Source organism: Rutidosis leptorrhynchoides, chromosome 3 (genome assembly GCF_046630445.1).
Source record: "Rutidosis leptorrhynchoides isolate AG116_Rl617_1_P2 chromosome 3, CSIRO_AGI_Rlap_v1, whole genome shotgun sequence".
In the NCBI taxonomy this organism is placed as follows: domain Eukaryota; kingdom Viridiplantae; phylum Streptophyta; class Magnoliopsida; order Asterales; family Asteraceae; genus Rutidosis; species Rutidosis leptorrhynchoides.
In genome coordinates, this window is record NC_092335.1 from 211,318,965 (window position 1) to 211,330,947 (window position 11,983).

Sequence of the window (11,983 nt, forward strand, 5' to 3'; positions counted from 1 at the left end):
ACACCGATGGGAAATTCGAAGTACCATTCCCTTGTGTGTTGGTTAACCTTAATTACGCGTTGTATTGTAGTATATTATATCATTCGGGTTATATATATGCTATTGTGATGCTAGCTTGTGATCTTGAAGGGTTTAGTGTTATACTTGCAATGGTATGCCATGTAAATTGCTTGTGTGTATGAGGTATTTGTGTAAGTGCTTGCAAGTAGGTGTATTATATATGTATATGTACAATTATTGCATTCACTAAGCGTTAGCTTACCCTCTCGTTGTTTATCTTTTTAGATGCAGGCGTAGTTAAGGGCAAGGGGGTTATCGGACATTAGGTGTCCCGTGATGATGCTTTGTTGGTGCTTTTGGAAGTTGGCCTAGTTTTGGGTAGTTTAGTCTCAAACCATGCTCGGAATGTCGTTTGGTTTATAAACTATCAATTGTAGATGGTCAAACTTGTACTACACTTTATTCGTGGCCCTCGTGCCTTTTGTAAACAATTAACTGTCGTGCATTTTAAATAGAACTCGTGAAATGGGTTACATATTTAATTGGCGTGTAATTGTGTTGTAAAAAAAAAAAAAAAAATTTATCGTATGGATTGCGGGTTGGGTTGTTACAATTAGGCCCGACTTTAATACCTTTAATGAAGTTAGAATCCATAGCTTTTTTAAGAGCTAAATGTAATCCTTCCATGACAATGATAAAAAGAAACGGGCTAAGAGGGTCGCCTTGACGTAGGCCCCTTTTTATTTGGAATTCTCTAGTCGGGCTACCGTTTACGAGAACGGATGTACGAGCTATTTTTAGACAACCCGAGATCCAACTACACCAAACTGGACCAAATCCCAATGAACGTAACATGAAAAAAAGTTAATCCCAACTAACAGAGTCGTAAGCTTTCTCAAAGTCAACTTTAAAGAGAAGAAGTTGTTTATTGCGTTTCTCGAACCATTCAATAATTTCACTAAGCATCAAAGGCCCGTCAAGAATCTGGCGGCCAGAAATAAATGCTGACTGAACGGGAGAGATGGTTTTATCAATAACAACAGATAACCGATTCGTTAACAACTTTTTGATTACCTTATAAAAGAAACCAACCAGAGAGATCGGGCGAAAATCAGTAACGAGGACCGGATTGTTCACTTTAGGGATTAAAGAAAAAAAAGCTGAATTAGCACCTTGAGGCATGACGGATGAAGCAAAAAATTCACGCACATCCCTGCATAAATCGTGACATAAAATATCCCAAAAATGTTTAATGAATTTAAAAGAAAAACCATCCGGACCAGGAGCCTTGGAACTACCACAATCCCATACCACCCTTTTAATTTCTTCATCATCAAATGTGTGTTCCAAGAAGACCGAATCAGCATGATTTAACACTACTTCAGGGCTGATGTTAGAAAACAGTACCGACTGATTAACAGCATCGAATTTGGATTTGAAGAACTCGAAGAATCTATCTTTGATAATGCTAGGATCAACGACCCATGACCCGTCTAGCATGAGACCTTGAATATGTTGTTGGTATCTATTGTTCTTAAAAGAACAATGAAAAAATTTCGAGTTCTCGTCACCCTCCACGTCCCACTTAATTCTCGGTTTTTGTAGCAAATCAAACGATTCCAACTAATTCATGTCGTTCCTTTCCTGAGACAAGTTGTTACGGTCAGTAATATGGGACGAATTGGCAGCCCCCGTGTCGATCAAGATATCGAGATCATCAATCTTTCTAGTGATGTCTTTTAACCGAACCGATTCATTAAGTCTAGAAAGTTTGATCCAATCTTTAAGTTTAAGTTTTAAAGATCTAAACTTAATAGTAAGAGGAGCATTAATATCAACATTAATTTGAGACCAAGCGTTACTAACAATGGCATCAAAATGGTGTCTATCAAACCATAAAGCAAAAACTTTAAAATAGGTAGGACCGAAATCCGCCTTATCTTGAAAAAGCATAATCGGGGAATGATCAGAAGAACCACGGGACATGACCACACCTTTTAAATCATCAACACTCGAAACAATATGGTTAGTGATGTGGTAGCGTGAGGGTACGAAATAGTATTATTTTTAATACAAAATACTACAAAATATGACACAAGTTTTATTAATTTACGGATGTGATATACCTAAACCTTGCTACAACACTATAGGCAGTGTACCTAATCGTAGAGTAGTGTAGTTTTTAGTAAGTCCGGTTCGTTCCACAGGGAGCTGGTGATACTTACTATATTTTTAACTATATTTATATAAAATATATATAATTATATAAGTAGTAATATTATTATAAAAGGGGGGTTTTTACCGTTTAATGACCGGTTTGTCGATTTTAAGACTTTAGTCGCAGTTAAAACCTAATGTAAAATATAAAATAAATACAAGACTTAAATTAAAGCGTAAAGTAAATAACGATAATGAAATTACGAATAATAAAAGTGCGATAAAATAAAATTGCGATAATTAAAAAGTACGATAATTAAAAGTGCGATTAAATAACAATAAATAAAAGTGCGATAATTAGAAGTGCAATTAAATATAAAATAAAGGAAATTAAATATTAAATAAAAGAATTATGCTTATTTAAACTTCCGTAATCATGATGTTTGACGTGTTGATTTTAGTTTTATGCCCATGGGTTAATTGTCCTTTGTCCTGGATTATTTAATCTGTCCGTCTGGTTTTGTCCATAACAGTCCATCAGTCATAAATATAAAGTGCGAGTGTCCTCGTCAAATTATTATTATACCCGAAGTTAAATATTCCAACTAATTGGGGATTCGAATTGTAACAAGGTTTTAATACTTTGTTTAATGAATACACCAGGTTATCGACTGCGTGTAAACCAAGGTTTTACTACTTTGTTAACAATTACACCAATTACCCTTGAATGTAATTTCACCCCTGTTTTAATTATTCTAGTGGCTATTAATCCATTCCCGTGTCCGGTTAAATGAACGATTATTCGTACATATAAATACCCCGCCCATCGTGTCCGATTGAGTGTATATGGTAATTTATAGGGACGCCCAATTGTAAATCTTTATATTAACATTAACAAACTTTCATTTAGTTAAACAAATATAAAGCCCATTAATAGCCCATAGTCTAATTTCCACAAGTGTCGTTCTTTTGTCCAAACCTCAATTAAGGTACAAAGCCCAATAACCCCGTCTTTAATATTTAGTCCAACATCATGATTACTTTGGCTCAAATAAGCATAATAATAACTTAAGTACGAGACATTAATTTAAAAAGAAGAACATAGCTTACATTGATTATTTATCGCGTAGTGTTACACGGACAGAGCTCCGACTTTAAAACCCGTAAAATAACCTTTACATAACCCGAACTAATCTAATATAAAACTACACTATACTATATATATTATATATATATTTATTTATTACAGAGTATTATTATTATTATGTGTGTGGTGTGTGTAAAAACGAACGAAAACTGGCAAATTTATAGACCAGGCCTGATTCTGATCCTCATGCGACTCGCATGGGAAATAGCCTTCTGGCCATGCGAGTCGCATGGCCACCCTGGACAGCTCACATTGATTTGTCTCATAGCTTGCCGACATAATATTAAATATAAATAAAATATAAATAATTTTAATAATTATTTATATATTATATTATATTTATATGCATAGTAGACTAGATATTTTTGGTCCGTTGCATCGCGCGTTTCTTCTTGGCTCGGGTCCCGGTTCCGGATTTTCGGACGTCTTCGCGTATTATTTTATATCGTGTACTTTGCGTTCCGCAACTTGTACTCTTGTCATTTTTAGACGTTCTTCATCAATAATTTGAACCACTTTAATTGTATCTTGTACATTTGAGCATTTTGGACCTTTCCGTCTTCAATTCTTCGTTTTCGCCTTTTGTCTTCGCACTTATTAAATATAAACGAATATTACTTGAATATGGAACAATTACAACTAAAATCCTGTCTTTCTTGGGGGATAATGCTATGAAATATATGTTCCTTTTTAGCCTTATCAATATCCCCACACTTGAACGTTGCTTGTCCTCAAGCAATACAGTCTTGAAATAATATAATACATCACACGAATCACTTCTTTATTCTTCACACTTTGTACATCAGTGATTTTGATAGAGCGGTATAAACAATGATAGTAATGATAGAACCATGGTTAAAGGTGGGTGTGTCATCCACAGTTGCCTTGGGTTTAGGTCAACGACACTTACAATCAAATAGCCGATTTACTTTCGGTTTTCAAAGCAAAGTGCACATTTGAAAGGTGGTTTACAGTCCCACATGACTATAAAAATGTAGATCCTTAAGGAAATTGGATCTTTATGAAAACATTTGATCTTTTAAAATTCAAGCTAGATTTTACCCTAGACAAGTTTTCTGATTTGATCCATCATCGGTGTTGCAAAATATATTTGTGGATCAATATTTTGGCTTAAAACTTTTAGGTTCGTGTAATCCACTGCTATCCCGGTATCGGAAGCACACATCCAGTTTACTTGTTCCGTATATTACCTTTCGGTAAACTACCGTCCGGTTGTAAAGGAAAGCGATGAACAAGAAACTGTTAAGGCAATGTCTAATGACATGCATTTGTTCATGGTCTAATTAACGTGTCGGATGCTAGAACTATCCTTGGTAGGAGCAATAGTAAAGATCATCCTTTGATTTTTCGGTCTGGCACAAGGTCCTGTCTTCGACCATGCTATGCAACCACCGTTCTTACGGTTGACACCCGATTTGGTTCAGGTGACCTAATGAATTCCAGGTGAATTCCTAGGATTTTACGTTCAATGGTAATGAACGCATTGAAAATGGGTTTTCAGAAAACAAATCGGTTTGTAATTTTTATCAAAATATTTTCTCGTTCAAGCTCGAGTTTAGATATCATCGAATTCCATGAGTTTGAATTCTCAATCTTTAAGGTCAATCTCAAGGATTGAGTAATATCAGGCTTAAAAGCTGATTTTTGATCTTTAAAGGAGATTATCCTTTCTGGGGATCTGATTCATTAGTCTTATCAAGCTAATTTGCACGGTACCCCCCCATTGTACGAGATAAATCCTTCTCATGGTTAGGATAAATCTGACCACTTGGCGACCCTGTTTGATGCTGAGGTCCGTGGATTTCCAGCTGATTTTAGAGATGACTTTTCTAGATTTTTCGTCATCCTACAGCTGGTCTGGACGACAACTTCATGACCTAAATCAAGAAGTGCGTGTCTTTTTCGGAAGACTTTACTTCCTTTTAATGATGGAATTGATTCATCGTGTAGATCCATCTATTCTTTTTTTTCATCGGGTAAAACAGTTAATTTAGTCCAAAACAAAAACACCTGCAATAACTTTACAGAAACATGTGATAGATAGTTTTTAATTGAATAACTTGGTACATTCTCCCCACACTTAGTTTCTTTCTTTGCCTTTTTATTCTCATTTATTCCATTTTAAATGAATTCAAGCGTTTTTGGTTGTTTCTCAATTTATGTCCTTTTCGAGGTAACGATAATTTCGGTATTATCACCTAGTTTTCATCGTTCATAAATATGTATAAACATGATTTTGACTTCATTTAGTTGAAATTTTTTTCAAATTTTCCCAAAATTTGGCAAATAAACCAAGTGTAAACCCGAGAGAATTTATAACCCTTCCCCACACTTGAGATCATGCAATGCCCTCATTTGCATGAAATCAGACTCTAATTATAAATTCATGAGGGTGATTAGTGTAGAAAAGTGATTAAGAATACCTAGTTTGTACTTACAAAGCTCGTCGAATGATAGATGACGCGCCTCATCGTTCCTTCCTTTTTGTTTTATCACACATGTTTTTCTTCAAAAATGGTTGCTTTTCTGAACTGTTTGCTAATTTTTTTGAAAATACATATTTTACCCTAACTTATCATGCATGGTTATTAACGAGTTATGCACTAACCCTAACCCCTATTTTAACGTTAAGTGGGATTAGACTTCCCCACACTTAGCTGACGACATGTGAAGTCGGTAGAATAAGTTCCACGAATTAGAATAGTGAGCCAGTTATTTATATCTCGGGTGGTGTATAATATATCAATGGGTTTAAAGTTTAGACTCACCCGATCGTCACTACTTAATTCTTTTTTAAGTGTAGCTTTTAGTAAATGGATATGTCTCTTTTCTGGTTCTTGGTCAAATGGATCGATATACACCGACATACTTATATCTATAGGGTGGACAATTTCTAATATTTCCTTCCGTTCATTCTCGGAATCAAAGGTTTCACCTCTATTACCCAATTGGGTGAAATTCGAGGTGTCATTATCTATTACAGCTCGTGGTTCATCTTCAGTAGATGACTCGTCTATTGAGAATATTGGGTTAGGAGGTTGTGGAATGGTGAAGTTCGGTTTGGTCTCGGGGGTAAAATTTTCAACGTTATCGTTTTCCCAAGAGTACCAATTTGTTACCCTTACATCTTCTTCGTCGGTAGAGGCTAATGTGTCGATATGTTGTGAAATTGGTAAGGCTGAATAAGAATTATCATCGGGATAGTTGGTGATTTCGGAGCTCTCGAATTCATCAAAATTCGATGATTTGAGATTTTCTTGCACAATACTCCTCAGATCAACAGGTGTGTAATCTGATAGAGTTTCAGCTTGCCTATTTACAAACTCTCTCATTTGTTCCTTTTGAGCATCAAGTTCTTCGAGTTTGATTCTCATATAATCTAAAGAATCTTCAAGTTCTTCTGGTTGTTGAGTTTGAATATCTTCTTGGGAATAATCCCAATTAGAATTGTGTTCTTCATAATCGTTCCATTCAGGTTCTGTGGGTGCGTAATTTTCAGTAGGAACGTAATAGTAACATTCCCATGTTGAGTGATAATCTCCACAGATTTCACAACCAGTTATTGTTTCGTCGTTCGCGATCCAAGATTGACTGACCGAATTGTCATCAACACTCGGTTGAGAGTATTGATTTAATTGATTTTGGAGTTCAAAAAGAGTTTCCAAGGCCTTGTTTTCAAAATTTTCCATTTTATTGCGATGGCCAAATTTTAGCTACAATGTGGTGCATTCACGAATTATCCTATTAGTTATAAAAATAGAAAAACTTATATAAGTTGTCCAATTAATAGACTTTTCTGATTTTGCCCACGTTTCGAATAGCCAAAAGATGCAGCAGGTAGCCAGGACCCTTTAAATCGGAAGCCCACAACTAGCCACTAACAAATCCAACTATTACTACGAACCAGAAAAATGTCAACGTCCATTAATTTAACCGCTTAAATAATTTTTCTTTCTGTTTGAGATATTAGATAAGAAATAGAGAAAATTCTAGGTCCTAAAAACTAGAGTGTCGAGAAAATAGAAAGAAATAGATTGCGCGTCGAAAAGTGTCGAAAAATAAAAAGGTAGAAAAATAGACGTCGAAAAATAAAAGTAAGAAAGTCGTACGAAAAATGGCGTCGCAAAATTCTAAAGCACCTAAATCTTAGTCTAAGGAATAAGTACTTAAGGGATTTTACGGCAAACCTAAAAATCTAGAAATATAAAAATAAACTACGGCAAAATCTATATTTAAAACTAAGTACGAACGACAAAATACAAATATTACGCTAAACGACTAAAAGATACAAAATATAAAAATATATAAAAAGTTGAGAAAAAGAATAATTTTTATAAAAAAAAAAATATTATTTTTATATTATTATTTATTAAAGATATTAATTTATATATTAATAAAACTAATTAAAAGTAAAATACAAATTAATTAAGAATTAAAACTAATTAATATTAAATTAATAAACTAATTAGGGTTTATATTAATAATAATAAATAAAATACCGTATTTAATGCGAAAGTAGGGTTGTATGTGGCCCTGTCAGACCCCTCATGCGACTCTCATGGGGTTCAGGCTAAGGGTCATGCGAGTCGCATGACCTCCAGAGCCGGTTCAAATGAGGGGGGTCAAATGACAGGCTCAACCGTATTATTTATATTTATTTATATTTTCTGTTTTAAATATTAAATAAAATATATATATAATTTAAATAAAAACTTAATATTTTTATAAAACTAAAAATAGAAATATTTGATAATAAAAATCTTAAAATTATATAAAAATATATATATTTTTTTTCTTTTCGGTTTTAATTTTTTAAATTTTTAGATTTTTAAATTTTTTAATTTTTAGGATTTTATATTGTTTTTCTAAAAATAATAAATATATATATACAAAAATGAAAAATAGATAGTTTCGCCGACTCCCCGGCAGCGGCGCCAAAAACTTGATGTGGTAGCGTGAGGGTACGAAATAGTATTATTTTTAATACAAAATACTACAAAATATGACACAAGTTTTATTAATTTACGGATGGGATATACCTAAACCTTGCTACAACACTATAGGCAGTGTACCTAATCGTAGAGTAGTGTAGTTTTTAGTAAGTCCGGTTCGTTCCACAGGGAGCTGGTGATACTTACTATATTTTTAACTATATTTATATAAAATATATATAATTATATAAGTAGTAATATTATTATAAAAGGGGGGTTTTTACCGTTTAATGACCGGTTTGTCGATTTTAAGACTTTAGTCGCAGTTAAAACCTAATGTAAAATATAAAATAAATACAAGACTTAAATTAAAGCGTAAAGTAAATAACGATAATGAAATTGCGAATAATAAAAGTGCGATAAAATAAAATTGCGATAATTAAAAAGTACGATAATTAAAAGTGCGATTAAATAACAATAAATAAAAGTGCGATAATTAGAAGTGCAATTAAATATAAAATAAAGGAAATTAAATATTAAATAAAAGAATTATGCTTATTTAAACTTCCGTAATCATGATGTTTGACGTGTTGATTTTAGTTTTATGCCCATGGGTTAATTGTCCTTTGTCCTGGATTATTTAATCTGTCCGTCTGGTTTTTGTCCATAACAGTCCATCAGTCATAAATATAAAGTGCGAGTGTCCTCGTCAAATTATTATTATACCCGAAGTTAAATATTCCAACTAATTGGGGATTCGAATTGTAACAAGGTTTTAATACTTTGTTTAATGAATACACCAGGTTATCGACTGCGTGTAAACCAAGGTTTTACTACTTTGTTAACAATTACACCAATTACCCTTGAATGTAATTTCACCCCTGTTTTAATTATTCTAGTGGCTATTAATCCATTCCCGTGTACGGTTAAATGAACGATTATTCGGGATAGTGCTACTATAAACAAAAAACTAGAAATCAAAAATGACGTAGATGATACTCGAGATTACTAGAGCGATATCAAAGTAAGTAAATACCCCGCCCATCGTGTCCGATTGAGTGTATATGGTAATTTATAGGGACGCCCAATTGTAAATCTTTATATTAACATTAACAAACTTTCATTTAGTTAAACAAATATAAAGCCCATTAATAGCCCATAGTCTAATTTCCACAAGTGTCGTTCTTTTGTCCAAACCCCAATTAAGGTACAAAGCCCAATAACCCCGTCTTTAATATTTAGTCCAACATCATGATTACTTTGGCTCAAATAAGCATAATAATAACTTAAGTACGAGACATTAATTTAAAAAGAAGAACATAGCTTACATTGATTATTTATCGCGTAGTGTTACACGGACAGAGCTCCGACTTTAAAACCCGTAAAATAACCTTTACATAACCCGAACTAATCTAATATAAAACTACACTATACTATATATATTATATATATATTTATTTATTACAGAGTATTATTATTATTATGTGTGTGGTGTGTGTAAAAACGAACGAAAACTGGCAAATTTATAGACCAGGCCTGATTCTGATCCTCATGCGACTCACATGGGAAATAGCCTTCTGGCCATGCGAGTCGCATGGCCACCCTGGACAGCTCACATTGATTTGTCTCATAGCTTTCCGACATAATATTAAATATAAATAAAATATAAATAATTTTAATAATTATTTATATATTATATTATATTTATATGCATAGTAGACTAGATATTTTTGGTCCGTTGCGTCGCGCGTTTCTTCTTGGCTCGGGTCCCGGTTCCGGATTTTCGGACGTCTTCGCGTATTATTTTATATCGTGTACTTTGCGTTCCGCAACTTGTACTCTTGTCATTTTTAGACGTTCTTCATCAATAATTTGAACCACTTTAATTGTATCTTGTACATTTGAGCATTTTGGACCTTTCCGTCTTCAATTCTTCGTTTTCGCCTTTTGTCTTCGCACTTATTAAATATAAACGAATATTACTTGAATATGGAACAATTACAACTAAAATCCTGTCTTTCTTGGGGGATAATGCTATGAAATATATGTTCCTTTTTAGCCTTATCAGTTAGTAACAAAAAAACGATCAATTTTGCTAAGTTTGTTACCTGCTTTGTTACGCCAAGTATATTGAAGACCACCAAGGGGGACCTCGTGCAAAAGATTAGAATCAACGAAGTGATTGAAATTAGAAGCGTCTAGAATACAAAATTCTGACTTGCTTCTTTCGTTATCCACCCGAACCAAATTCCAATCACCAAATAAAATGTACTCGCCTACATTAGAAGACATGAAAGCGGATAATTTATTCCAAAGGGCCGCCTTTTCAGAAACGGGTTGAGAGGCGTAAACATTAACCATGAACACATTCATGTCTTCCCGAACCCATTTGCCTTTAACAATAACAAAATTATCATCGCACCAAATTCTATCTTTGATGAAGGCATTTGGATCCCAAATAGAAACAATACCACCCGAGAAACCCCTAGATAGAGAGACAGCATAATCGAATTGGCTATTACCCCAAATCGACTTTAAACGAAACAAATTTAGCCTAGACATCTTCGATTCTTGAAGACCTAAAAATTGCACGTTAGAGGATGTGCAAACCTGACGGATCCATTTACGTTTCACATGGTCTTTCGACCCGCAACAATTCAAGGATATGATCTTCATAGGAAACCATGATTTGCACGATCGTTTCCTACGAAGTTTGTACAATTTCTTAAATTATAGCCAAGCATGTCCCCAACTTCAATAAAGTTACCAGCGTCATCATTAAAATTCGTAGCCCCCGTACATTTACTGAAGGGATAAGAATGAAATACCGGAGTGTAACACTTGACTGATGCGCTCGAATCAGACGACGCAGGATGAATAATTTTCGAGTAACCCGGTGGATTTGGTAAACTGGAGCTAACTGCAGCAATAGGTTTAGTACTCGTATTGGAATCTGCAGAATTGAGAGTTTGGTCTTGCTGTTGACCAACAATTACCGAAGCACCATCAGACCATTTTGAACTATTACCATCAGACGAATTATCACCCAAATTAATCCCGTCAAACTCTTTTAATGGATCAGAATCAACACTCTCCACGGATTCATCAGATTCCTCATATTATACGGTATTCAATTCAGATTCACCAGAAACAGACTCATTTAAATCGAGAGTACTATCAAGATCAAATGCCCACGTCCCGACTTCCTGTAATATGATATCAACATCAATGGCACTAATGTTAATAACCTCACTCATAGAGACAACCTTTTTTGAGTGAGTAGCAATACAAACACGCCCCGAGGACAGAGGAATTTTTCTATTTGATTCAAAGAAGAGAAAACGTCCTGCAAGGGAAGCAACCTTTTTGAAAACCTTCGTTCCCCACGCACATGTTGGGAGGCCTGTGATTTCCACCCAGATAATTCGTTCATCGACAATGAAATTGTCAAAAGCATCTTTGATGGATGAAAACAATGGCTTAAGATTTTCATTGCCTTTAAAGGCCAAGCAGCTGAACAGGGATGAGAACTTGAACCACAACCAATAACCACCGATGTATTGGATTTTCACATCTTCAAAACCTTCTGCGAAAACCAGTTTATAAATCAGCGATAATGTAGTAAGATCCTTCAACTTGGCCAAAACGATGAAGTCTTTAGGTTGGACAGTGACCAAGTCTGCGTCATCCAGAACACACTTTTTGGACGAAGTTGACGATTCACCAC

At 34.3% G+C, this 11,983-nt stretch overlaps 1 protein-coding gene across 1 annotated transcript; it reads right to left on the bottom strand.

The window, feature by feature from the left end:
• Positions 1-1,623: 1,623 nt before the first annotated feature.
• Positions 1,624-10,932, bottom strand: LOC139900799 (uncharacterized). Its single transcript, XM_071883552.1, has 2 exons — positions 10,365-10,932; positions 1,624-1,994 (listed from the first exon to the last, which is right to left on the bottom strand). Exons 1-2 carry the CDS (start codon positions 10,930-10,932, stop codon positions 1,624-1,626), a joined length of 939 nt encoding a protein of 312 aa, XP_071739653.1.
• Between the last annotated feature and the right edge of the window lie 1,051 nt (positions 10,933-11,983).

What these genes read in the sequence shown, in the direction of transcription:
- LOC139900799 (XM_071883552.1), bottom strand. Translation starts at nt 10,932, where the DNA reads ATGAAGATCATATCCTTGAATTGTTGCGGGTCGAAAGACCATGTGAAA. An exon ending in TACTTGGCGTAACAAAGCAG is followed by an intron (nt 1,995 to 10,364) that starts GTAACAAACTTA and finishes ATGATTTAAAAG; the next exon opens with GTGTGGTCATGTCCCGTGGT.